General features: G+C 47.4%; 1 protein-coding gene across 2 annotated transcripts in view; it reads left to right on the top strand.

The window, feature by feature from the left end:
• The window catches only part of ABCA12 (ATP binding cassette subfamily A member 12), a 107,359-nt gene extending 79,893 nt beyond the window's left edge, over positions 1 to 27,466 (top strand). For both annotated transcript variants that reach the window (XM_085585491.1, XM_077785195.2), the window contains exons 38-56: positions 1,377 to 1,463; positions 2,260 to 2,353; positions 3,851 to 3,978; positions 4,832 to 4,919; positions 5,375 to 5,480; positions 8,846 to 8,900; positions 9,602 to 9,779; positions 12,026 to 12,141; positions 12,892 to 13,051; positions 14,300 to 14,568; positions 15,126 to 15,336; positions 16,849 to 16,958; positions 17,497 to 17,641; positions 17,770 to 17,904; positions 18,676 to 18,779; positions 19,022 to 19,114; positions 19,565 to 19,670; positions 20,309 to 20,446; positions 21,663 to 27,466. In XM_085585491.1, the coding sequence (XP_085441617.1) occupies positions 1,377 to 1,463; positions 2,260 to 2,353; positions 3,851 to 3,978; positions 4,832 to 4,919; positions 5,375 to 5,480; positions 8,846 to 8,900; positions 9,602 to 9,779; positions 12,026 to 12,141; positions 12,892 to 13,051; positions 14,300 to 14,568; positions 15,126 to 15,336; positions 16,849 to 16,958; positions 17,497 to 17,641; positions 17,770 to 17,904; positions 18,676 to 18,779; positions 19,022 to 19,114; positions 19,565 to 19,670; positions 20,309 to 20,446; positions 21,663 to 21,782 (2,443 nt within the window). In that variant the 3' untranslated portion in view covers positions 21,783 to 27,466. The remainder of the gene's footprint in view (positions 1 to 1,376; positions 1,464 to 2,259; positions 2,354 to 3,850; positions 3,979 to 4,831; positions 4,920 to 5,374; positions 5,481 to 8,845; positions 8,901 to 9,601; positions 9,780 to 12,025; positions 12,142 to 12,891; positions 13,052 to 14,299; positions 14,569 to 15,125; positions 15,337 to 16,848; positions 16,959 to 17,496; positions 17,642 to 17,769; positions 17,905 to 18,675; positions 18,780 to 19,021; positions 19,115 to 19,564; positions 19,671 to 20,308; positions 20,447 to 21,662) is intronic.
• Positions 27,467 to 27,877: the final 411 nt, after the last annotated feature.

Genomic DNA, 27,877 nt, shown 5'->3' with positions numbered 1-27,877 from the left:
TTCTCCTTGTTTTTCTCTCCCCATTCTGCCATTGTTTGTGCTCTTGGGCCTGGGATTTGGATCATTTGTCCTTGGTCCCCTGCTAGAAAAGGAATTGTTTTGTCTCCCTACTCTGAAGCGAGCTCACCATCCCCTAATACGAAGCTCAGAAGTACACACTAAAGCAGCACAGAATCTGAAAAATATAAAAGCTAAAACCTGAGGCATCAATTCATAACCCTTCAGGGTTATTTCTGAGCACAGCCAGTGTTCTAGACATAGGACATGTAGTTATGTTGTGCAGACAACACAGAGAAACCCTGTTCCCAAGGGATCTCTGAGGAGATGGCTTGGCTCAGACCAGAAAACTTCAGAAAAACCACCTTTCAGTTGGATTTAACTATGAAATGTCTGAGGAATGTTCTTGGTGTTTCCCATTGGAGTCCTTTAGCCCCATAGCAGCCATAGGGATTTTCTTAATGTATACATATATCCTCCTTCCCCAGTGTGAAATGAGGTACTCACATCAATTGACTCCAGTATTGCAATTCTGGGATCAAATTCTAGCCATCCTGTGAGCATTTCCCTCCTCTCTGTCAGCACAGGATTTGCTTTCCTGGCCAGGCCATGCTGGTCCAGGGCACACAAGCAATTGGAAGAGCTTGTGCTTTTCCAGGGTTGTTAGGATGCCACCACTGAATAATTTCATTCTCCTTAAAAATCCTGTTACCAAAACAACTGTAGTTGGTGTCATTTGATTTTCATGTTGTGAACCTCTTTTTTTCTCCACAATTCTCAGCTCTAAGTCAGAAATACAAAATTTAGCTCTAAGGTCCTCTGCTCTAGATGTACTTCCCAGGATTCCTCATACCTTTCCACTTCAGTCCTTCTGGATGGGGGAATGAGCCAGAGCTGCATGTCTGAGTCCTCTCTTCCTAATGTTCCCTGCTTTTCCTTTTGGATCATTGCCAGAGAGCTGGGGCAGAACCAAGGACAATCTTCTTGAATGGTCAAAACCAAGTGGATGTCACGGATGAGGAATCTGATTGAGACAGGGCTGCAAGCAGTTCCTGGAAATTGCAGTAGATTTTTCTCCCCATAAAGAGAAACTTGATTGTCCAAAAGTATCTTGCTTGGATCTAGTTGAGGGAAGATTATGCATCCTCTGCAACATCTAGAGGCAGCAAATCTCTGGAGTAGCTGAGGTGATGAGGGCTCCTTTTAAACCTGTGTGACTGTCCTCACGTACTGCGTGTCCTTCAGCGCTGCTTCCACAAATACTCAATTATTCAACATCTTAAATCCTGTTTCATTCAAACACAGTTTTCCTCTGCACAGTAGTAGTGGAAATTCTTTGAACCTTCTCCTGTTTTCTGTTTTTCTTTGTTAATTCTTAGGAATTTTAATGAAACCACAGCTGCTTTAGTTTCTTCGATGCTGGCTTTCCCTGGGACAGATAACACGTGCATGAACGAAAGCAATTCGTAAGTAGTTCTTGGGGTTTTTTCCACTTAAACTCCAAACCTGCAAGAGAATTGGCATGACACTATTAGCCATTAGACCTTAATAACCATCTTTGATCATCAGCAGAACTCTCATGGATTGGACTCCTGCATTATTAGGAGTGATAAGGAAGCAGCTTTGGTGATGGCAGGATGCCAGGATGAAAACAAGCAATTCTCCTCTCTGGGAAGAGGTCCTTGCCGCCTCAATAATTCCAATTATAACGTGAGCCCACACAGCAAGTCCTCAGCATGGTGTTTGTTACCTCTATCTAGGAGCTGTGCCATGAGGCTTGGTTTGTTTTGGGCTTTGCAGATAAATTCTCAGGATGGTAAAGTCCTGGGCAGACATGAACGCTCATGCAGGCAAATATTTACCCTGGGTGTTTGCAGTGACTACCCAGGCAACACAGCCCATCACAGGAGTGCCCAGGGATTGCCACAACAGCCCTTATTTCTGGGTAGGTTTCAGATGCTTTTGGCCTCTGAGTGACAATTCCTTGCACTGTCTACTGTAGGAATGAAGTGGTGCCTGGATTCCATCTGATAGCTGAGCAAATCCAGGCACAGGGAGCAGCAGGGAGGGCTCTCTGCCAAGGGGCACAGGAAGCAGCAGGAGGCTGGGGATTCCCTGAACCACGCAGAGCTGACAAGAAGCTCTGCTTTTTTGCTGGAGCTGCCCAACTGCCAGCCTTGCTGTCATTAAACATGACAGCAATTAGCTTCATTTGCACACCTGAGCCTAGAGAGCCTCAGAGGAAAATGTGTTCCTTTTCAGGCAGTGTCTAACAGAGGACATGCTTGGCCAGTGGATTACCAGTGGAAACCAGAGAACTAAGTATTCTGCCTGCAACTGCACAGATGGCATCCAGGTAATTTGGATAGATACAAAAGTGAGGAGCCTTGGGGGATAATTGGGGGCCTGCCTTGTTTGTTGGGAGTGGTTTTATGGGCTGACATGATGCTAAGGGGGACTCAGCATTCCAAGTCCTCTTGTCTCTCTTTGGCCTTGTTCAATTTGCACACTGGATAGCCACTGTCTGCAGCAGTCTGGGGACAGGAAAGGAAACAGCATCCTCAGAAGAATCACACCCTAACATCCCTGCCTTGCTTCCCATGGTGGGAAAAGGTTTAATGGTGTTCTTGAATGTTGTATGATTGTCCCTTTTGACAGAGGTGAACATGCGTTCAGGAGGAAGATTTCATCTTAGACAAGCACTACATAAAAACACAGCTACTTTTGCTGCTTGCTCTTCAGAATTTAAATTTATGCAAAGTCTAGATCTGTTCTTTGTTCTAAATATTAATGATTAATAATACTAATTATTTGCATTACAGTGGTACCTGCAGAGCCAGATATGGGTGCTGGTGGGATTTGCCTGCACATGGGGAAAAGGCAGAGTCTTCCCCAAGGGTGTTTTACAGTTTAGTTTGGGGTTGAGCTCTCCTCCCTCCAGTGCTGCTCACCTGTCCTCAGTTTTTGCCATAGCAAATAAACTGATGGCACAATGTGATGCCTTTTAACTTAAAGAATGTACTCTAGCTGAACGTTTCTAGTCGTTCTTTAAAACACAGCTATTTTGTGCAGTTTTTTGGAGATGCATTTAATTTCCCATCATTAAAAGTATTGGCATAATTTCTCCAGCAAGTTTGGATAATGTTCAAAGCTGATTCTCACCTCTAGCAGGCACAGGCAGGTGTTCCTCAGCATGGAGGAAGCTACTTTGTGTATTCAGATGAACAGATGCACAATGGGGGAGTCCAGGTCTTTTGTTATGGATGGGCTGAAGGAAGAAGCCAACATGCTGTCTGGGAGGACACTTCAACCTCATGAAACACTGATGTGACTGGCCCTCAGCATGTTAAATTACATATTCAGGACTAATTCAAGGTTTCTCTGAAGCCCAGGAAAACATTTCTATGACTGACAGTAAAGCAGAAATGTAGAGTGTAGCTGCTGAGAAATGGAATATGAGAGTTTGAGGCCACCACAGAGTTTTCTGCTCTGAGAGTTGTTTTGCCCTTTGCAGTTGTCTGTGCAGTCACTCTGCTAAGTAGGATCAGCCTTAATTCAGTCAAAATCTTCCTACATAGCATGAAGCACATTTCAAGGTCCCACTGATGCCAGGGGAACTGAAGGGTAGATTTAAGCAGAGGTTGTTTCTAAGCATGTCCCTGGATGTGTTTGGGACCATGTACAGTGATGTCTGCTGTGTGTCTGTGCACCCTGGCTTGGGAAGGAGCAGCCTCTGCAGGAATGGGGCTCAGCACCAGACTGCTGCCATGGCAAGCTCTCAATCTTGTCCTAATGTGGTGGTTTTTAGTTAAAACACAAACACTAAAGTTTTCCTTTGTTTGTCTCTCCTCAGACGTGTCCACAGACAAACTACACTCCCCCTCACAGGAGGACCTTCTCCACACGGACACTTTACAACCTGACAGGGCACAATGTGGAGACCTACATCCTGGCAACCACCAGAGACTTCCTGCAGAAACGGTACAGCACAAACCCCTCCTCTCTGCTGAGTGCCACTGGGAGCAAGGCAGGACATCCCACACCTCTCACATCCCCTCTGCCTGAAGAGCTGGCAGTGCTCTGGCAGGGGTTTAGAATCTGGTGAAAGGAGCTGAAGTGTCCTGCAATCATGGATAAAAGATAAAGGCTCCTGCAAGTGCTCTGCTTGATAAAACAGATCATAGCCTGGGGATAACATGTCAATCACCTGGCACATTGGGGCTGGATCTACAGCCAAGCCTTTGTCTGACTCAAATCTTTAAAAAGAGGAAAATCTGACACAGCCTGTCATGAAGTAAACCCTGGGGAGAGATTTTCCTCCAGATTTGACTCTCTGAAGTCTCTGTGTGTGCTTCACTTGGAGGAGTGCATCCATTCCAGTGAGAGCAGGGCCTGAGCGTTTCCTTGTGCTGTGGGGTGGGTCTGGGCTCTGCCAGGCAGTTGCACAGCAGGGCTTGGGGCAGAGGTCACCTGCCACTAAGGCTGGCAGGAGATGTGTCCATCTGCCCCTGATAAACTGAGCTGCTCATCTCCACAGTCAGAAGCAGCATCTCACCCCGGAGTGGCAGGCACAGCTCAGGAGTCCACTGGGCTCCAGGGTCTTCCTCAAACGGAGGCTTTCAGCAGTTTTGTGACACGGTTGCCAAGCTTCTGGGGTTTTCCCCCCAAAGAAAGGCTCCCAGGGGAGAGGTGGCTTGGCCCCATACTGGAATAAGCTCTCTGAAGTCAGGCTGGAATTGCCTGGGGGGGCAGTGGCACGTTGGCATGGCCCATCTGAGGGAATCAGAGCTTTGGGATGAGGGCAGCAATGCATTTCCCTCTGGTTTTCACTCAGGTATGGTGGCTGGAGCTTCGGGCTGCCTTTGACAGCAGATCTGCAGTTTGACATCAAGCCAGTGCCCCCCAACAGAACACTGACTAAGGTAAACAACCTCCACCTGCTCATCCTGGTGTGGGAAGTGGGGGATTCAGGAGAAACTATGTCAAGTTCATGGATATTCCAAATAAAAAAGCAAAACCCTCTGAAATCTGCAGCTTGGCATGACAAAGATACTTGTAGTTCATTTTCTTTTCTCTCCCCATTCTTCTTTATTGGTCTCATTTCTCTTGCTAGCAGGAGGCAATTTTTCTGCTGTCATAATTTTATTATACAGAGGTGAAAAGATCAATTAGTAGCACCTTTATCTCATGAGGGGATGTATGTACTATAACAAGGACTGGCTGGCGCATTCTGATATGCCAATTTCTCTGGTTCAGCTCAATGAAAATGTTGTAAAGCAGCAGGGCTAAAATGTGAGGTAGTTTGTACAAGTGAAACAGGACAAACACGTTGTCAGCAATAACTCCCAAATTGTTTCAATTTCTCAATTGTGTACAGGTGTGGTACAATCCTGAGGGTTATCACAGCCTCCCAGCTTATCTCAACAGCTTGAACAACTTCATTCTTCGAGCCAACTTGCCAAAAAATGAGACTTCCAGATATGGTAAGTGTCCCTTTACTTCTCCCCTTTGGAGGGATATCCTGGTTCTGCTGAAATCAATGACAACACTTACCTTCACTTCAGTGAGGCCTTTTCTTTATTCACTGTTCTGCAATTCCTTTCAAAACAGAATTGAAAAGCATTAATAAATCACAAAGTTCATTTGTCTTAGTCAGAGGCTCAGGGGAGCTGGACAGGGAGGACCCCAGCTCCTACGTAAAATGAGAAATGCCAGCAGTTGCTGATTGATTTATTGCCTCTCCTGGTACTGCAAGGGCTGGCTCTTGATAGGCGCCCATTAGTTATGCAGAGAAAAGCTCTGCTAGGTCATCTAGGGGTGGGTTAGATTAGGAAATTTGAATATGTCACCCTTCTGCTGAGAGCAGCCCAGGGTGTGTGGGCATCTGTGTGCCTGGGTTTGAGTGAGAGTGGGAAGGGCAGGATTAAGTGAGAAACATAATTTTCAGCTGTATTTCTGCTCTGACACCTGACATACACAGATCCAAGGGTTCTGATGGCCCATTCGGTGTCCTTATAGCTTCTCCTCCATAACACACTGCAGCAACCCAAATTCCTGCTGGTAAACCAGGGCACCCTTCCCTTTGCAGTTTAGCCTCTTTCAAAGTGCAGTGTGGGCACAAAGGTGTCTGCAGGTGTGTCTGCTTCCAGAGAGGGCCAGGGTGCAGAGACGATAGAGAGATTTATCTTGAGAAGTCTTACACAGAGATGTCTGGGCTCTGCTCTACCAAGAGCAGCAATTGTGTGCAGAAACACAAAAACCCTCCTGACTGACTTTCTTGGACCAGCAGTGCCCCTCCAGCCATGTCCTGGCCAGGCCCTGCTCATCTCAGAGGGCTGCTGTCCCTGGTGACACAGGGACAGGTGGCAGTGTCTCTTGGCTCACAGGACGTGTCTGAATTGAGCTATAATGGAACCACGCATCTGGCCTGAAGCTTTGAGTGTGACACCCTGAATTCCAGCAGCAGCAGATGCTGATCACAAGTGGCCCCAGTCTGTGCTGCTTCCCAGCTCACTCCACTGCACCAAGACTCCCCTCCCAGCCAGCTCAGCTCACAGGGAGTGACACCAGAGCCTTGTCCTGGCCACCCCTCAAACAGGGCCTGGCTGTCCCCTCTGGGGTTTGCAGTGTGCCCTCAGCTCACACATCACAGCTGCCCAGAGAGGAGACCCCAGCCAGGTGCTTCCAGCAGCAGGAACATCCCAGAGCAGCTGAATTATTAAGCAGTGAAGCTCCCTGCTCTGTCTCTCTATTCCCAACACATGCTGTAGCAAGAGCAAAGGCAGGAAGCTCTTGTGAACAGCCAGAAAGTTTTCACAGGGTAAGTTTTATACCATCAATATAGCAATTTTCTGGGGGAAAGAATAGCAGCAGTTTTTATTCCATCTGTTCCTCTGCTTACGTGTTTTTAGAAAGAAATGCTAAGTAGCAAATGACCAGACAGACAATTCTCTGCTTCCCACTAATCATCCAAGCCAGAGAAGGGGAGAAATGAGTGGATGAGGCTGGTTCCCCTGAGGTGGAGTAAATCCAGTCTGAAATACAACTGAAGGCACGTTCCGTGGGGTGCGCTCCTGGCAGCTCAATCGAGTTGTTGTTGTGACAAATAAATGATGGTTTAAGAACCATTGAAATGGCCAGATAAAAGTGTGTTGTCACTTCAGCAGTCAGAAAGAGGTGCCAGTCCTGCTTTAGAGGTTTGACTTAGACTGGGTATATTAAAAAAAAAAAACAAAAAAAACATAAAAAGCTTTTTACCCTGTCACTAAGCAAGTCATAATAGCTTTTGACTTCTATATATTGTGCTTTGTCTTCTCTCAATCCCAGCTAACAAAAAAGGAAGATGCATTGAAATGGAAATTTTGACTTCTAGCCTGAGCTCCAGTAAAGGAAAATGGCTTTATAGTGAGGTATTAACAGATTAGACAGACGGTATCTTTCTTTCTCTCTCTCCCTTTTGGAGAAGGGAAACATCTCCTGGCTGTTTGTATGGCTTTATCAGCAGTCCAAGATTTTAATCCCATTTCTCTCACTGATGACAAGACTGAGGTTTGGTTGGGCTTTTTTTTCCTCCAAAATTAATTTCTGATTAAATCCTCCCTTCCAAATTCATTTGTTCAGTATGACATTTGGTCAGCTAAACCCTCAGGTTCCTCCCTTCTGGTCCCCCTGTCAGAGTGCCCATTCTTAGGGAAAATTACCCAGAATAATTCTTCATCACATCATTCTTAAGGTCTGCCATCTGGCTGTAAGAAGTTTAAATTCCATAGGTGGCATGGTATAGAAAATCTCTGGATTTAAGAGCAGCTGGAGGTCCCCCAGCACTCCCTGAGGCATTTTCTTAAGTGTCAAAATATGAACTGAGAACCTCATTTTTAGGCACATAAACATGGGAACCCTTTCTCAGGCTCTGGAGTCATCCTGGGTGGGGCCAAGGCAGAGACCTGCACTGGAGGTTGGAAGTGGCCCAGCTGAGCCCCTCTGTGCTCTTCCTTTTGCTTTTGTGGGCACAAATTGCCTCCAGGTATGGCAAAAGCACTGTGGTGAACTGTGGGCTAGGTGCTCATTTTGGAGAAGGAGTACTTAAACCTCCTCTGAAGACACCTGCACATAAGCAGAGAAGTTCTCAGTTGCAGTTTGGGCCTGATACAAACCCATTTTTAATGGATTTTTTTTTTTTTTTAACATCACAGGGGACTTAGCAGTGTGATAATTAGACTTTTGCTAGTAACTGATCAAAATACTCTTTTTAATTTTTTTCCCTAGCTTTTTAAGACAGAATAGTTCACAATGAACTCACTGCCACACTGGGGGCAGAAGGTGTCTGTAGCTTACCTGGGTTTCTGCTCTGACCTCCACAGATCCCATATGGACAGACATCCATCACAGGCAGGTAGCAGCTGAGGAGGAGGGCAGCAGGGAAAGATTTGTTCCTGGTGAAAATAAACCAAATGGAACAAGGTGGGATCACCAAACTGCAGCTTTGAAACAGAACATTGATCACTTGGAAGGTGTCAGTAGTGAGAGATCTCAGCTGGAATGCACAGTCCCACAGGCCCTTGCCTGATTTGGGGTGTGGGATGGGAATGGTGCTGGCAGCCAGGTAGGTGTAGGAACAGGGCCAAGGGTTTGAATTTCAGATCTGCTGTGCAGCCAAGTGAAGGCCTACGAAAAAGGAGGATGCTCAAAATTCTGCCCAAGATCACACAGAGATGACAGAGAAGAAACACACTTTTGATCTGCTTTTCTTCTCTTTTCTCTCAGTTTTCTATGTTATTTCTATGTCAATATCAGGAGCTGGTGAAGGAAGCTTTAATTTGGATACATTTTCAATTTTTTTTTCCCATAGGTATTTTCCTATCAGCTCACCCATATCCTGGAGGACAGAGTCAAGAACAAGTAATGTAAGAAGATTCATTTGGCTGATGCCTGAATTTTTTAGCTTTAAATGGAGCAAACCAGCTTATTGCAAACCATAAACCAGCCTAAATTACTGGATATCTTTCTCTAAGTGATGAAACTGTCCTCACTTGAGTTCATTCCCCCTATATATGAATATTGTCCTGCTTGCCATGAGAGCTGGGGATTCCTGTGGGGGTTTTTGGTAGGATCTCATGGAGACCTAGAAGTCACAGTTACAGTCTCACACATTTGTGGGCATAATAATACTACTAGTAGTAGTAATAATAGTAATGGCATCATTTTCCTTTTGGCCCTTCCACTCCATGCTGGGGTCCAACAGTGCAGCTCAGTTCTGTGAGTCCCTTTGGGAAATCATTGCTTTGATAATTACCATCAGCAAAGGGAGCAAAGAAAGCAAGAAATTCTCCTCTGTGAGGGTGGTGAGGCCATCTCTGGAAGTGTCCAAGGCAAGGCTGAACAGGGCTTGGAGCAACCTGGGATAGTGGGAGGTGTCCCTGCCCATGGCAGGATGTGGAATGGGATGGGCTTTGAGATCCCTTCCAGCCCCAGACCATTCCAGGATTATAAAAGATGCTGTCCCAGAATCAGGACCTTATTGCTTCTAAACTCTAACCAAGCCTCACAGTGAGGGAAATCTACCACTTTCACTCACCAAATGCATCTTTGTCCCCTTTTTTCCCAGGCTCAACAGTTTACTGGACATCATAGTGTCCATGTCTGTTTTGGTTGGCTACTCCATCACCACAGCAAGCTTTGTGCTCTACATGGTCAAGGAGCACCAAACCAAAGCCAAGCAGCTGCAGCACATTTCAGGCATTGGGATGACAACCTACTGGGTGACCAACTTGGTTTATGATCTGGTAAATAATTCACATTCCTAAATGCACCAGGGGGAGCATTACACAGCACAGGGGGGAAAAAGGTTCTTTATTTAAAGTTCTTCTTACTGCTACCAAGAGTGTTGTGTAGTAATTGTTCTCCAAGGCACTGGGGACGATCAAATGTGAACTGCAGCACTGGATTCTGCTAAGCACAGGCATTCCTGCTCTCTGGAGTGTGTGTAAAACACCCAGCACATTTATACAGGAGCAGCACAGAACAGGCTGCAGCTTGATTTCCATCCCAGTACCCAGCTGCTGCTCTGACAGCTTGCAGGGCTGGATCTGCTGTCACCCAGGCTCCACAAATCTGGGGTGAGGCTTTGGGGCTCGAGGCTACAGCCAGTCTGGGAGCCCTGGCTGGGACAGCAGCAGGCATCCCACAGCTGACACAGCCCTGCTGGGCAAAAACCCATCTCTGGCTTGAATGCTGTCTGTAAGAGTCTGTGTTATAAAGTTTTTAAGCCAAGGAAAGGTACAAATGCAGCCTTGCAGGATCTGAGCAGTTCCTTTTCATGGTGCTGCATAGATGGACCTTGTTGAGCTCCCAGCACCTGTGCTGCATTCCCTGGCATAGGTGTGTCCTTGTTCTTCCTGAAGTTAAGTTTTCTCCTGGTGCAGAGGGTTCATGGCACTGATGGAAAGCATTGTTGGGCCCAAGGGAAAAATGTTTGTAGTGTCTGTAGGCTGAAGTGCTTTGTGTCTTCTGCATTCCCTGTGGTGCAGGGTGTCAGACCCTCACACAGGGAATGGGCAGTGCAAACTCGGCTCCTGAACTTGGACATTGCCAGCTGGGCTGCAGTGGTGACCAGTTCCCCCTAACCCATAAATTTCTGCAGATGCAGATCTGCAAGTGCCTAAAATCCCAGTGATACCATTGCTTCCTGAAACCAGGAAATCTTCAAGGGCATTTGGGGTGACCTGGCCCTCTTTGGGTGCAGGGAGGACCAAGGGCTGGAATCCCATGGAAGTGCCTGCCTGGAGGGGCTGCTGAGTGCAGGCAGCAGCACAAGGAAGGATCCCCTGCCCTGCAGGAGGAGTGGAAGGGGTCCCCAGGCAGCAGCCCAAGGATCCTCTGCCCTGCAGGAGGAGTGGAAGGGGTCCCAAGGCAGCAGCCCAAGGATCCTCTGCCCTGCAGGAGGAGTGGAAGGGGTCCCAAGGCAGCAGCACAAGGATCCCCTGCCCTGCAGGAGGAGTGGAAGGGGTCCCCAGGCAGCAGCCCAAGGATCCCCTGCCCTGCAGGAGGGCTGGAAGGGGTCCCCAGGCAGCAGCACAAGGATCCCCTGCTCTGCAGGAGGAGTGGAAGGGGTCCCCAGGCAGCAGCCCAAGGATCCCCTGCCCTGCAGGAGGGCTGGAAGGGGTCCCCAGGCAGCAGCACAAGGATCCCCTGCTCTGCAGGAGGAGTGGAAGGGGTCCCCAGGCAGCAGCCCAAGGATCCCCTGCCCTGCAGGAGGAGTGGAAGGGGTCCCAAGGCAGCAGCACAAGGATCCCCTGCCCTGCAGGAGGAGTGGAAGGGGTCCCCAGGCAGCAGCACAAGGATCCCCTGCCCTGCAGGAGGAGTGGAAGGGGTCCCCAGGCAGCGTGGCCCCAGCCTGGCTCGGCAGTGCACAGCAGGGAGGGTGGAGCCGGTCTGTGCCTGCCTGCCTGCCCCGGGCTCTCTCCAACGCTGCATATTTGTAAATCAGCCTATGGAAAAATCCCCAGAGTCCTTGCACAGTCGGTATTCAGCGGGCTGAAACTAATCCAGCGCTCTCAGCAACTTGATATTTCTCAGTGAATCCCTGCCAGTAAATTCTGCTAAATCCTGAAGCTGGGGAGGAGAGGGAGCTCTCCAGGCAGACATTTGGTAGGTCTCTGGCTTGACTCAACACTATAAAGACTAGATTTACAGGGCACAATGAAGTGGTCTGACTGCAAGGCTAACAGAAAACCCAAAGGGGTATTTTTCATTCACAACCTTTTTTTAAGGTACTTTCTGCCCATACTCCTCAATGGTGAGGCTTTGCCTATTCAAAGAGGCTTTGTGGGAATTCATCTGCAATTCATCTGGGGAGAATTGAGAGCCCACCTCTGTTTGGTTTCCCTAGAAAAACCATTCCCTTAGAAAAAACAAACCAAGCTGCATTTGTGGGACCAGATTCAGTCCTGTCATTGTTTCTTCTGTATGGTTGTAGGAAGGTGTTTCAGAGCTGTTGTCCTAGTAACACCTTTTTAATATCATTTTGCAGGTACTTTTTATGGTCCCTATTGGACTCTCAGTAGGAGTTATTTCAGCCTTCCAGATCCCAGCTTTCTGCAACAACCGTAACTTAGTGGCAGTATTTCTTCTGCTGTTGCTCTTTGGGTAAGTGTGGAGCTTAGTTATTTAAATATCACTGCACAGGGTAAGGAACTGGATCTTGCAAGCTGCTGCAGTCTGAGATCCAGGGGGGAATACATGGGCTTTTCTCTTCAACATGCACTTCACAAACAATGACAAAGTTGCTCCTTCCAGGAGCAGGGAGGTGAAGCATTGTTGTCATGCCTGCTTTATTCAAAGCAATCCCTATGTGAGATACAGAAATATTCAAGGTCCCAGAAACAGCCCAAGCTATAAGCAAATGCTTGCTGACCTCTTGCAAAGTTCAAGAACATTTTAATATCAAGAGAGCAAAATTAAACAGCAGTAGCACAATTCTGGAAAACTTAGGCAAACTCTTCTTGGCTTTGAATTCTCCAGGCCCAGTCTCTTTGTTTTCAGGTGGGGTTCCATGTGCAAAGTATTTATCATAAACTTCTTCTCCAAGTTCTAATAGGCACAAAGGCATTTTTCCTTCCTTTAAGCTCTGTAATGTGGAAATGTAGTTACGTGCCAAAACAGAACTGTTGTGTTCCAACTCTGGGGGTGTTCAAAGCCAGGTTAGACAGGGCTTGGAGCAATCTGATCTAGTGGCAGGTGTCCCTGCTCATGGCAGGGGGTGGAACTGGATAGGCTTTAAGCTCTTTTGCAACTCAAACCATTCAACAATTCTGTGATGTTTGATGTCTTCAATGGTTTGTTTTCAAAGTAGCCTTTGAGTTACCATGGTTTTCTCTGCACTGTTGGTATTTATAGATATGCATCATTTTCCTGGATGTACCTGCTGGCTGGGCTTTTCAAGGAAACAGGGATGGCCTTCATTGTTTATGTCTGTGTCAACCTGTTCTTCGGCATCAACACCATTATCACTCACTCTGTTGTGTTCCTGCTCTCCCAGGAAAAGGCCACAGACCAGGTAGGAGCCCCACAAGTACTGACCCTGTGGTGACACTGCAGGAGGCTCCTTGTGGGCTTGGTGGATTTGATCAGGTCCGTAGCAGCTGGACACAGTCACAGGATTTCATGGAGTACCCTACAGACAGGACATGAGTCACATGGATCTTGCTTGTCTGTAAATCTGCACCCCCAGCAAAGAAGGGGATGATGGTGACAGAGCGGAGGACATGAAAAGAAAGGGAGAAAACTGAGGACTCTTTCTATAACCACCCTGGTGATGGAGGGCAGGAGGTGGTGGAGATGCTTGATCAGAAGTTGTTGATGGACACTTCAAACCATTGCTGAGTTCTTGCAGCACGAGCTGTGGGGAGTGACAACTGAATAGCACTGCCCTGAGTCTGACATGTGCTGCAGTTAACCCAGCACCAGCTGTCTGTCATTTCAGACTGTAATGTAGTCATCTTCTCCCTGCAAGGATGAAAAACAACCCAGAGACAGTGATGATTCCCTAAAGTAAAGCCCTCTCTTAAACTGAGGGAATGGCTGGGATAAAATGCACACCTTACACTTAGATTTCTTTTTTTATGGAGGGAAATTACAATAGCTGGGCTGGATTTTTTTCTCTCTATCTGGACAGAGTTTGTTCAGCACCCCCTTGGATTTTAGGGAGATGCAATTATGATCACCTTTCATCTGTGCCCCAGTGGCAGGGAGTCAGTTCCCTTCCATGATAATTTAGTGCCTCTCCAGTTTGCTTTGTGCACTGATCCTTTCTTCTGCTAGATATGTACCAGAGTTCTTTACTGTGAGACTGTACTGGACTGTTCTGCTGTGAATTAGCTGGAAAAGCCCTTCTATGTCTGGAAAAGCCAAATCTTTTGGTTTATGGAGATGTTTGTCTTAGGAAAACAGACGGGGCAGTGCTCCAGGGGAGCAGGCTGTGCTGCACAGATTAGGGGGGCACAGTGGCAGGACTCAGCTCTCACTCATGGGTGGGTTCTGTGTGCTGGAGCAGCAGCAGGGACCATCCTGGGAACTGGCTGCTGTTTACTATGGGTGATCACAACCTCGGAGCTGCCTGTTGACTTTTATGACCTTGTGCCTGTGAAACGAGCTGTCTGCAGAGCTCTTTGCTCTCAATTTATCTCTGCTGAGACACAGGCAAATCCCAATGTAATTGTTACACTTCAGTCCCACGCTAAAACCTATAAATTTATTCCATGAATAAAAGCAGTGACTGACTGTGCTGCTCTTTGTTTTTTTCCAGGGCTTGCGTGATCTTGCTGAAAATTTAAGGCATGTGTTCCTTCTGTTCCCACAATTCTGCTTTGGCTATGGCTTGATTGAACTGTCTCAGGATCAGGCACTGCTGGGCTTCTTAAGGGCCTATGGAGTGGACTACCCTGACAAAACCTTTGAGCTGGACAAGACCACGTCCAAGCTGCTGGCCATGTTCATCCAGGGCACCGTGTTCTTTGCCATTCGACTCACAGTTCACGACAGGATGGTTCAGAGAGTCTGGAACAACGTCCTGGAGTAAGTGACATCTGGAGCCTGCCTGGGAACAGCCCCAGCCACAGCTCCCTGGTTTCATTCTGGGCTCCCGCACCAGCACTGGCAATTATGCAGCCCATAAATTTCCAGGACAATTTGTGAATGTGGAGTGAGTTTTCTCTGGCAGAAGTCCTGGTAATTAGAATATTAACTAACAGAGGTGTAGTTTACAGTCTCCTGGTAGCTGGTGCTGGCTGGCACTGCAGCCCTGGGCTCAGGGTTTGGTGGGTGGATGCTCGGCTGTTGGTGAGGGCAGTCATTCCACTGACAACCTCCTCTCTTTGGCTGTCCCCATCTCCTCTGCCCTGGGTGCACAGAGAGGAGTGAGAACATTCCTGTCACCTGCATTAGGAGTCTGTCCACAAGGCAGGACTCCAGCCCAGAATATCTGCTGAAAAAAGAGGGGAAAAATACAGGCAGGGAGAGAACACTATCTGAGTATTGTGTGCATGCCCTGGGATCACCATGGGAGGCTCCCTGGGATCTATCCCAGGTGCTGGCTGGTGCTGGAGGATAAGTCCCTCTCTGCCCTCCCCCAGGTTCCTATTTAACAGAGTCCATGGCAAAGCCTCCCTTCTGCCCCCCGTGGCTGTGGAGGATGGGGATGTCCAGGCTGAGAGGAGCCGGGTGGAGTCTGGCAAAGCTGACTTTGACGTGGTGCAGCTCCAGAACCTCACCAAGATCTACCACCTCCCTCACAAACGCATCACAGCAGTGAAGAACATCAGCCTTGGGATCCCTGCTGGGGAGGTGAGCGAGGGGAGAAGGCTGTGGGCACCTTCCCGTGTCACTGTCATCTTCTGTAATGGTTTGTTCTGCTCTGCCCTCTTCCTTTCTTTGCCTCATTTATTGATTCTTGGGGTTACAGCAGTGACGAAAGGTTCCTGGTACATTTGGGATGTCAAGTGACAGTTTGAATGCCTTAGAAGGAGGGAAAGTGGATGGGAATTGATGGAGCTCTATATTCAGAGCAGAATGTCTGCATGCTCTGTTTGTACAGTGCAGTCTTGGGGGGGGTCACTGGGGATCACCAGGTGGTAAATGAAGACAGCAGAACGTGTCCAGCTGAAATTATTCACCTGAATTGCATGGGAGATGGTGAGTCAGGCTTATCTGCTTGTGTTATCCCACCAGGGGAAGACAAATCACTTCAGCTGAACACACGTTTTCATTAATCAGAACCTAAAATTAACTCCAAAGAAAAAAAAAACACTTTGGTCATGTAGTGCAGTTGCCTCCCTTAGAAGTGAAAAGACAGGAGCACACAAACCACCTCTGAGATCCAGAGGAAACTGGAGAGCAGATTTTACCTCAGGCTGTGCACCTGACTTGTGGGGAAGTTTGGAATTAATCCTTGGCACCTGGCTTATTTTAATTGCCTGGGTCCCACTGAGATGAAAGGACAGTATCCTCACATGGACACTGTGCTATTCTTAATGGCTGAGAATTATTTATAAGCCAGGACTGGCATCGAGTGACTTCTAGCAAAATTCACCTTGATGCTGGTGGGAATTCAGGGCACCATTCCCCACCTGTAAGCAGAAGCTGTGGCCGTGCACTGCAGACTGTGCACAGATCCTGTTCCTACATGCACCAAGGTGGGGAAGAGCCATGGTTTGCTGTGCATCCCCAGCACAGGAGGACTTTCACATCAGCTGGTCTGTACTAATGATGGCCAAATAACAGTAATTATCAGCACAATGGAGATGGCTGATGCAACACACAACTGCCTGTATCCAACCTTAACAATAAAACGTGGGTTTTATCATGACATGCTGGAACTACATTACAGGAAGACAATTCTTCATTCTTTAAGCATTTAAAGCATTAACATAGTGCTTTGGTGATGCTATGTGACAAAAACCTTGTGTTGATCAAGGGTTTAACCAGTGCCAGCTCAAACCTCACTCGCCCCATTCCCAGGAGCAGTTCTGTCCCTGTCAAGGGGAGGCTTGGCACAGATGAGCTGATGGGGCTTTGGCCTGAGCTCCTGCAGAAATGCAGTAAAAGGACTGACTCTACTGAGTGGAGAGGCATCCTTGATTCTTCACCATATTAAACAAATGGTGCTAATATAAGCTGGAGTATATTGCACCATAAACAACCTCCATTATAACACTGGGATGCTCTGAGTTCCTCTGGCAATTCATCTTGCTCAAGGGGCTGGAAAAAGAAGGGGCAAGGTGCACTGAGCACCCATCTCAGAGCAATATTTCTGTGTTACAAATACAGCATGTTTAAATTCTGACTTTTCTTTCCCAGTGCTTTGGCTTGCTTGGTGTGAATGGAGCTGGAAAGACAACAATCTTTAAGATGCTGACAGGGGATATTGGAGCATCCAGTGGAAGGCTGCGGGTCCAGGATCATTCTGGGTATGATTTCTGGGGAAGCAAATCAACCTGAGAGCAGTTTTTAAGGCTGGGTGGCAAAGGAAAAGAAATGTAAAAGTCTGAAATAAACCACTCAAACCAGAGCAAAAGTAAATAAGCCAGGGAATTCATCCTTTGAAGGTGGCATGGTTGCTTCCTAGGGGGTTGCATTTTGGTGTTTGTTCCACTTCAGCCCATTGCAAATGGGATCAGGCTCAAGATCCTCAGCAGTGTGATCCCATTTCTAAGCCAGATCTGGAGACCAGCAGGGCTCACCTGAAAGCTTTCTTTAACAGGTGTCGTCTTGGTGGCAGCTGTGCCACCTGAGGTACTGCCAATAACTGGAGAGCTACATACTGGACACACAGCCTCTGCTGAACTGGGGCCCTGAAGGCTGGAGCTCTGCATCCACTGCATTTTCCTTCAAGGGTTGGGGAAGCGGGGTAGGGAGTAGGAGAAAGGGGTTTTCTCCCTCCTGTTTGATTCCAGAGTGCACTGGCAATTCAGTGTGTTTACAGTGATGTGCAACCTCCTTCCACAGGTCCTTGAATGACATCAGTGAGGCCCACTGGTCACTCTTTGGCTACTGTCCTCAAGAAGATGCCCTGGATGACCTGCTGACCGTGGAGGAGCACATGTATTACTATGCTCGGCTGCACGGCATCCCGGAAGGGGACATCAAGGGAGTGAGTAACAAGGGGTTTGACTTGCAGCATTTTTGTCATTTGGAGCCTTTAAATTAGTCTTTCAGTAGATACATGTGTGGTAATCCATGGCCTGGATGTGTTGTGGAAGCTGAACTCTTGCTCCCCAGGTTGTACTCCAGCTCCTCCACCGGCTGAACCTGATGGCCTACAAGGACAGAGTCACCTCTATGTGCAGCTATGGCACCAACAGGAAATTGTCAACTGCTCTGGCTCTCATTGGCAATCCATCCATTCTGCTGCTGGTGAGAAATGGGGTCTTGTTGAGGGAAGAGGAGCAGGTCCTTGGGCTGGCAGGAGAACTTGGACAGTCTCACAAAACCTCCTCAGGCACAGCTTAAGGGACACTACCCACGTGCCCATGCTTGGCCTGACAACAGAAACCATCACAGGACAGTTCAGGTTCCAGCAAACACTCATCTTTTCTTTGAGGGCATAAGAGAGTCTGGCAGCATCTTCCAGAAGTCAAAAATAGACCATATAGTCACCAATTAAATTCTCCTAGTTCCCAGCTCTGTCTTGTTTTTTATTTCTATCAACTTACTTGCACAGCCTTGCAAGAAAAACAGCAGCCAAGGCTCCAAAACAGTAGGAGAGCAAAGGGGCCACTCTCCTCAGAATTATAACATGATTGCTTTTTTAGGTTTGGCTTCCTGTCCTGTCTTTCACTTGAATTTCAAGTTCTTCCATGGGCTTACCCTGTTGGTAAAAATGTACATTTTTGTGCAGTTTTCCTACTTGCTGTGTACTGAATGTGTGCAGACCTCTGTGAGCAGGATTCCCAATATTAAGTTGGATACCTAGTGTACATAAACATCCCTTGTCCCAACTCCTATTGAGCCTAGCACTGCTGCCTTTACTTCTGACCACCTGCCAGTGCTCCTGCTGCTCTGTGAGATAAAAAATTCTAAATAAAAATACGATGGGGGAATTCCCTCTGTACTAACTGCTGCTTGAGCCCAGGGTTGTTTACCTTTTGAGTGCAAGTTTCCATCCAGTCCTGTCTTTCCCAATAGGATGAGCCAAGCTCTGGAATGGACCCGAATGCCAAACGCCACCTTTGGAAAATCATCAGTGAGGAAGTGCAGAACAAATGCTCGGTGATACTCACGTCCCACAGGTAGGGCTGGGCTGCTCTGCCTCCCTTTTTGGAGGCAGCAGAAGTGTGGAGAGACACATCCCTCACTGGTCCTTGCACAGTTTCAGAGCACCAAGCTGGGACAGGTTTGGGGGTTTGTTTGTGGCTGAATGTGGTATCCACAGACACCCTCTTTAGGGAAGATCAGTGGTGTTCTCCAGTTACTTAACCATATTTCTTTACCTTCTCAATGACTTACTCGAGTTTCTTGGTTGGTTTTGCAGCATGGAGGAGTGTGAAGCCCTCTGTACCAGGCTGGCCATCATGGTGAACGGGAGTTTCCAGTGCATTGGCTCTTTGCAGCACATCAAGAGCAGGTCAGTAAAATAAACCTATTTCACTTTTACTGAACAACCTCTGGAGTTACTCACCTACAGCTCTGAGTGCTCAGAACATGAGACCTGTGTTATCAAAACAATGACTTTTCCTTGTTCATGTCCCTTATACACACCACTGAAATTCTGTGTTAACTAATGCACTTTCTACTCTCTCACAGCCTGTCTACCAGAATGTGTCCCCCAAAGTATATCTGTTCACTGCCGCAAATGAGAAATGCGTATTAGGGTTGAGCTTTGGTTTTATTAGTTATAACAATAGCTCAGCTTCTTACTAAGTTTCACTCCAGGTTAACAGCCCTGACCCCATTCAAGCTGCACTGTGCCTGAATTAGATTTCCCCAAAGAGGCTGTGCAGCACTCTCAAAGGAGTTTCTTCATCTGTTTTTCTCTTTTTCTACAGTGTAATTGTGATTTTTCTTTTTACCCTAGATTTGGAAGAGGATTTACTGTGAAGATGCACCTAAACAGCAGCACAGTTTGCACTGAGAAGCTGACAGAGTTCATGAAGTCACACTTCCCAAATACATGCCTGAAGGTAAGCAAGGCAAATGCCTTCAGGGGAGGCTTTCAAAATCCCTTCAAACTGAGCAAGAAGATCCTTGCAAGGTGGATGTCTTGTGACATACTGTGCACGTAGATCTGAGCTCTCAGAGCCACACTTGTCACTGCTTTCAGCTACACTTTCCAAGGGCTGGAGCACTCCAGTTCCTGGTGGCTGAGGTAACATCAGCCAAACAGCAGCAGTGACCCTGTAAGGCAGCTGTTAGGTGACACTCTGCCCTGGGAATGCTCTTCCCACTGAAGCCTGGAATGGATGGAAACCCCCTTTAGGTTCAGTGGGTATTGAGATGCTGCCAGTACTTCCAGTAACTAAGTAATTGTAAAACCAGAGTAACTGAGTCACAAATCCCGTCCATTGTCTGTAACCCAATCTCTGCATGAATCAAAACTGCCCACCTGGAGCAGGAAAATGCTATGGCCACCCTGGAGCCTCCAGCCTTGCAGTTTAGTTGTGCTCCCGCAGTCACAAACCCCACAAGAACTCCCGGTGGGTAAATACTGGTCACTACCAGACAGTAAGATTCAGAAGGCACCACAGCCCCTGCCCCTTCATCCTCCTGTGGTCCAGCTGTTGGATCTGTTGGCTTTCCCCCACCACTCCTGTCCCCACAGGATCGGCACTTCAAGATGGTGGAGTACCACGTCCCGGTCTCTGCAGGAGGAGTAGCCAATATATTTGATCTCCTGGAAGGCAGCAAAGCAGCCTTCGACATCAGGCACTTCTCTGTGAGTCAGACAACGTTGGAGGAGGTAAGGAATTAATATGTGAGGCCATCCATTTAAAACTGCTAACAGGGGAGCAGAATGATGGTTGCACATAATGGACTGCTGCACACAATAGACTACAGTTTGAAAGGGATTTCCATCTATATTCCTCCTGGGGGTACTTTATCAGCACTGCTGCCTCCAGGTACCTCTGCTGGTGCTAGGGAAACACACAGAGGAAGCTGCCTGCAGTATGAAGGATCTGTTCTTCCCTCTGTCACTGCTGATTTCAGGAGCCTCGTGGGTGTGGATGAAGGGCAGGACTATGAATCACCCTCAAGTCCAGGGCTAGGCTTTCCACTGGTACTGAAAATATGCATAATCTCACTTTTCAACTTGGAAGTTCATTTAGCATTGCTCCAAACTTAGCTTTGGGCTTCATTCCATTATCCCTTGGAAGAACATTCCCAATGGCAACAAAATCTCATAGGGAGCACATCAGCTGAAGGGATTGCCACAAGAATGATCCAGAAGAAATCCCCCTGTTGAGCATCAGCACCTGGAATATTAGGTTTGTCCCAGACAGAGGAGCAGAGCTGCAGCCCTGTAGTGCTGTGGATTGTGACACAGCAGTCTGGGAGGGGATTTCCTCAGTGCTGCTTCAGTAAGGGGCAGTGGCTTGGAGAGAAACAGGCAGGCAAAGCACAGGAAGCCCCAGCTCAAATTCTGTGGGAGGACAGCTTGGCTCTGTGAATATGCAAATGTGATTGCAGGGAGTGTTCTGGTAAGAGTCCTTTCTGTATTCATTAGCTGCTGTTGAAAGGAAGGCTGTTAGGTGTGATTTCACACACCTCTCTCTACACTCTGCAGTTGTGTGTGCACAGATGTCAATTACACAGAGACAGATGGGTTTATGAAGTAATCATGGGACTGTATTACAGTGTGATTGAAACGAGCCACTGCATGGGCATTGCCTCACTGGCTCCTGGGGAGCCTGAGCGGCAGGACAATGAGCTTCCACGCAGGAATGTCTGCCTTTGGATCCTGGGTGGTGGTTCTGCAGTACAGGAGTACACATCCATTTATTTACATGAGCCCATAGAAGCCCAACAATTTGCAATTCTCAAATTCAGCGTGAATCCATCCCTGAGCGAGCTCTCCAGGCTCACAGTCAAATGAGCAGCCATGCCTTTTTTATATTCATTCGTGCTATAAATTATTTATGCTGTCACATACTGAGTGTTTTCCTTTAAAATTCCAGGTTTTCATCAACTTTGCTAAAGATCAAGCAGATCCTGATGGCGCGGACGCAGGTCCTGATGTGACGCTGGACAGCTCTGACACCAGTAGCCAGGCTAGCACCATAAGCTCCATCTATTGAAGGGATCCACCCACACGGGATCATAGAAGCTGGGGAAAAGACCTGACAGCCCCTCCAACCCTGTTTGAAGTGATTTTAGGGTGATGGGGATAAGCAGTCCCATTTTCTTAAAGTACTTTGTTTTTTGATATGTGCTTAATTAATGTCACTAGGAACATGGTAGGTGTTTGAGACTGGCACTTGGTTACAAATCAGATTGGTCTTTCCACAGGTTCTTTCCCCCCACCCCCAATTCTTGTGTTATGATCACTGTAATGGCTGTGAGGATTTAAACAGCACCACCTGCTGCTCGTGGCTGTTTGCTTGGAGCAGAGGAAATGTAGGCAGTGCAGGGTGTCTGACCACAGAGGAAAGCCCACGCTCCACTCCCTGCTCAGCAGCAGACTTCCTGGGTGACTGAGTGCAAGTGGCTCTGTTCTGACAGGCTCCCCCTGGGGAAATGGGGCTCATGGCCTTGCCCCTCCTCACAGGGGGGTTGTGAGGATGCAGGTGTTACGTACTGACAGTGGCAAAGGCCACTGGTGGGGGCCATCTTTGGTAATGACACAGAGCTTATCTGGTTATGTCAGCACAAATATAACTATTTTATGATTTAGTGCTTCCAGTGGTTTTGGTTTGTTCCTGTAGCTTATTCCAGCTCTGTGTAACTCCTCGAGTGAGTCCTCTGGTCCCAGGCAGTTCCTGGCTCTTGGTACCCAGTGGAAGATGATTCCCCCACGAGCCCCTTTCTCCTTCTGGCTGGAGTTCAGGGCTGCTCTGGAGCAGCCAAGGAGTGGTACAGGGCAGGTCTGTTGGCTGAAAGCTCTGACAGAAAAAGCTCTTTGCTTCATAAGATTGTATTTCCCTGAGCACAGTAGAAGCAAGGAGCATCCCCCTTTCTCATAAACCCTCCATCTCCAGCAGCTTTGCCTCTCTGTGTCCTCTCCAGTGACCTTCCTCCTCAACCCCACGTGCTGGCTGCCCTGTGACTCTGGAGCTGTGTTTTCCCACATAACAAGGCATCATTAGCTCCTGCTTCAAAGACTCTGCCTGCTGGCTTTAAAGGAGTGCTCTGCCCACTTCTGAGAGCAGCCCCCAGCAGCTGAATTCAGCACACCACCACACACATCCTGCTCTCTTCCCCCAGAATGATTAATAGATAGAATAGTTTAATATGATTCTTTATTATATGTATCAGCATAAGGCCCCAAAAACTTGGGTTTGGGTCAGGGCATTGATGTACCTTCAAGCACAAAATGAACTTAAACTCTGAGCTCAATAAACTTGCTGTTGCTGGTAAAACAGATTGCAGATAAAGCCTTACCTTGTGAGACCTGGGGTGGCCCATACAACTTACCTGGGTTTACCCACACAATTCCAGCCAGGTGGTTTCTTCTTCCTTTTTTTTAATTTCCCCAAACTAATTTGAGTCAAAGGAACCTTTGATGAAAACTGCAATGACACATCTTTGTTACCCTGACCATGAATTGGACTAGTTCAGCTCCTCTGTGATGCCAAGGTTTGCTGTGGTAATTGTGCAAGGAGTAGATACTTTGTAAAATCCCAAACACCCTTGATATTCAGTGGGATACTGAAGTTCAAGGTTTAGCTGCTGCAAGGAGGTCACGTCCTTTCTTTGGTCTTGGTGTAAACTTCTTACTGTTAGCAGGAGGAGTTTTATTATGGATTGAAAGTATTATCAAGCTTTGAATTATGCCTCAACCTGCTGACTGTAATTAAAACTGGGACTCAGCTTCTTTCTAGAATGCATTTGACACCTGCAGTTTATAAGTGACTGAAAAAGCTGCCCAGACATCCATTGTAGCTTCTATTATTATGTCTCCAGCTCTGCAAAAGCTCTTTTTTCTCATTTTCATTGCACATCTTACACAGATCACAGTATAAAATTAAGCTTTTCTCTAATGGAGGGCTTGTGCTCCCTGCAAAGGACTCAGAGCATGAATGCCAATGATTTAAATGCAGCCTTGTAATACCAATCAGAGTATTATTTTATTATGTCGATGGCTTTGCAACTGCCAGTGAAAGATGGATCTTCAGACTCTGTCCAGATGTACTTTACATGTAATTGAGGGAGACTGATACAAAACTATTCTTTTGTCCCTTTAGAGCCTACTAATCAAACAGGGAAAAAAAAAAAAAAAAAAGGAAGTGATTCATTGGAATACTTCATCAAGTTGCAATTTAATTGTGTAAAATAGAGTTTTGAGGAGAAAAAAAGCCAAAAGCATCCTTTGAATTCCCACCCAATTCTGGCATTAATAGAAACATCTGCTCCATGTGAAATGTGTCATGGCCATGATCTACGCTCCCCGTTCTCACTGGCAGGTAAAAATAAACCATCTGCTCTTGCAATCAAGTCTGTGGGTATTGGTCCAAGCAAGCCAGAGTTTATATACTGGGGGAATTTAACGGAGGCCCGTGGAGAAGCAGTTACATCCGTTTGGGGGCTGGAAGCATCTGGCAGGGAGGTTGTATATAACGTCACCGGGGGCTGAATTACCATTCACGCAACACTTTACAATCATCCCCGTTCCCTGCAGAGCCTCAGCTCCATCCTGTCCCTTTCAGAGGTAGGACACGCTCCAAGCTCAATTCTGAGGCAAAACCTTGGAAGCCAGCACTCTCCTGCCTCTGCACATCAGCTCCATGCCTCCCATCACCTCTTTGTTTCCCTGAGAAGGTTCTGGGGGTGGTGGGAATGTGGAGCACTGACTGAGAAGCCACTGATGAGAATCTGAAAGGTTCTGAGCAGGGTCTACAGGGCAGGGGAAGGACAGGTGTCACACTGGGTGTCCCCCACTGCCAGCACTCTCTGAATCTCCTCAGAAATTTCGGCTTTACATGACTCTGCTTCCAAAATGAGCCACCAGGCTGCCTCCGTCCTCTGGTCTGAGCAGGGAGCTGAGATTGCTGCCCTGGAGTGCTGTGTACCATGCACATCACCTCTCCAGGAGCCAGCGAGGAGTGCTGCAGTCCAGGGGAAACAAGCTCTTCATCTTCCTCCTTTATGCAGCATCACCTCAGTCACCCACTATCCCCCAAGGAGGCAGCAGTGCCAGGGTGAGCCCTCCCAGTGTGGTCACACAGCCCCAGGGGGCTCATTGGCAGCAGCCTCACCCCGGCTTCATTTAAAATGCATTTGACACAAGGGACAGGCAGTCCAGGAGGAATTGCAGAACTGGTTCTGTGCATTGCCAGGCTGATTGAAGCCAGGTTTGTAATTTGGGTTGTGGACTTGGAGACAATGATTCAAATCTCCGTCCTGGCTCTCCTTCATGTATCGCTTTGTGCTGTTCATGAGAGCACGGTGCTGCTCCAGCCTGATCCTTGCTTAGCTCCACTCTTGGTGCAAATAGCCACTGAGGGCTGGTTTGGCAAGGTCAGAAAGAGTCTGGCAGGGGCTGGGGAAAACTGTTCAGAGGAGCCAATGTTAAGTAAAATATTGTAAATATAAATTCAAGGTGTCTAATGAGATTTTTTTGTCCTTTCATGAGAGCTGCAGGAGTGGTTTTGTTACTGGGTCAGTTCAGAAAACGTCTTCATCTCAGATGAACACATCCAGGTAAACAAAATTCAGTGACTACTGAAGCTTAGGGGCTGGTAGTGCCCAAAGATGTGCAGCCTGTGAGGAGTCACTCCTGGAATCCAGAATTTGTGGGATCCATCCTCATAACAGGCTCAGGATGGGGCTTAGTCTGTTGTAGGAGCTTCAACTTCCTTCCATTGGTGCACTTTCACTGAAGTTGCTGTGAGGATTTTTGGCTTTTTACAAGCCAAGAAAAATATCTGTCTCTTCAGTTAATAGTGGAAGGGTTATTTTGTGAGCTGGTGAAGAAAGAAAAATGGGTTTTGGATGGCAACAGCACATAGCATGATTTTACTCTTTTTTTTTTTTTTTTTGTGGACAACAGCTGTGATCTTGCATACTCTAACAAAGTATCAACGCCATATTAAAAGTGAGCACAACACAGAAAAGCAGCAGTGGGGAAGGACAAAAAAAAATTGAATTCACCAGAATTATTATTCCATGTCAGTATTTAAATTTTAAAAAATCACTCTAATTAATTTAGTTGTTCAGGGAGAGGATGGAAAGAAGAAAGATGGCACTGAAATAATAAGAACAACATTAGTAAGGGACACAGCCAGCTCTTGCTGTTGGCACTGCTCCTCATGCTACTCACATACACAGCACTGGGAAGGAGGGAGCATGATGGGCCAGACCTGACTCCTCAAAGTGTCTGTAGAACACACAAGATGACCCCAGGGAGTATCAGAGTTTTGGGGCTGGAGGCTGCCCCTTGCCATGGTACAATCCTGCAGCACCTGGATGGTGGCACATGCCAGAATGGAAGAGTCCCACTGGTTAAGTCTGGGATGAAGGACACAGATCCTTGTGCCTGCAACACATGGAGCAACACTTGGAACCGGTTCCCTCTCCCAAGTGCTCATCCTGGGGGATGCAGCCCCTACTTCATTGCTCATGGCTGCTGGAAGACCCTTCTGGAAAGAAGGCATCCACCAGGGAGAGCAATCCTGAGGACCCCGTGCTGGGGGTGAGACAAGGAAATGGCAGCACTCCCACGAGCTGTAAGGCTCACAGGAACAGCCCCACTGCTGAGTGTCATGGAGGTGCTTTGGTTTTAAGCAGTGAGGCTTTCACTAGACCAGCAAGTTGGGTAGAAATGAAGCATGTCTTGGAAAGAGTTCAGGTCTCCAGTGACTTCACTGACAAAGAAAACAAATAACGGCCATGACAATTTATGGTAACGCACATGAGATGAAATCCAAGTGAAGACAGGGTGATATTTGAAGCTCTTACCTTCATTATCAGGTCCAGGTGAACTCTCAGGCCTCTACTCTCCATGTCCTGCTTGTCAGGGGAAGGGATTTTGCCCAGCCCTCTGCTTGAGTGTGCCCTGCCTATTTCCCAGCCAAAGACAAACAAATTGAAGCACATCTAGCATGGGACAGGGAGGAGGAAGCAGGATGATCTGCCTCTTCATAACCAGACCCAGCTGAGTTATTTCTGCACAAGACAGCAATGAATTTAAGTTAAAATGATACCAACCAGATTGAAATGCAATTAAAGGAATCCCCTTAGGGTTGTGCATCCAATTAGTAGCATACCTTTAATTACAGCAGTACAGTTCTAAAGAGACACATGTAAGAGGCCCAGCAGCACAGAGCTGAAGCCTGCCTGGTGACCCATATCCATGAGGTCCCAGAGGAGGTACACATGGGTTTGCATCACCAACAGTGGCCTGCTCCTCTCCTGGGAAAAAGCCCCCACAGGGTGGCCCAGCCTGGCCTGGGAGCAAGGTAGAGGAGAAACATCTTTTTCAGCTTTGTAAGAGCAATTTTCTCCAATGAACAACTGCTGGAAAACAATTAAGATCCAGGTGCTTCTAAAAGGTAAGACATTTTCCACACTTTTTTGTACATGACATTTCCCTCTTGCAGTGCCAGAATGCACCCTGCCTCAATGAACCGTGAAAGTTAAAGTAACAGAGTAGACTTTGATAAGAAAACTCATTAAAAAATTAGCACTGCAAACATTAGGAATTGCTAGAAACACCAGAGCACTTCTAGCTGTCCCTCGACCATCTCTGTGGAGTTACTTGAGGTAAAAGAACTTTAATTTTGAGCATAATGCCATCCCCAAAGCAGCCAGCTGTGAGTCTGGGGTATTGCCCTTGGTCTTGATAGTCCCTTGATAGTCCCTGTCAAAGCCTGTGGTCAGGCTGCTCTGGACAGCAGCAGGCTGTGCAACCACACCTTGCTCCCCCAGATTCCTATTTAAAATCCTGTCAAAGAGAGAAAATAAAGTTGAAGGAGACTCTCCTTTGCCCACTGTACCACGAAGCCTGAGGGCTGGCATGTGTTGATAACCCAGGTACCCCGTTTTGATGCAAACTCACATCAGCTTGCACCACGTGGAGCCCTGGGATCAATTCTGAGAGGTGCACAGAAGCAGGTGCTTCATCCATCTTCACAGACACCTCCTCAGGTGTTTCTTTAAGTACCTTCAATGTCAGTAAAATGAGCAAAAGTTGAGAGCATGGGCTTAATCAGATTAACAATTATAATCATTCCCA

The sequence above is a fragment of the Lonchura striata genome, chromosome 7, assembly GCF_050655825.1.
Source record: "Lonchura striata isolate lonStrDom1 chromosome 7, ASM5065582v1, whole genome shotgun sequence".
Taxonomy (NCBI): domain Eukaryota; kingdom Metazoa; phylum Chordata; class Aves; order Passeriformes; family Estrildidae; genus Lonchura; species Lonchura striata.
The sequence above is the reverse complement of the archived record's forward strand: the minus strand, read 5'-3'. Positions and strand labels throughout refer to the sequence as shown.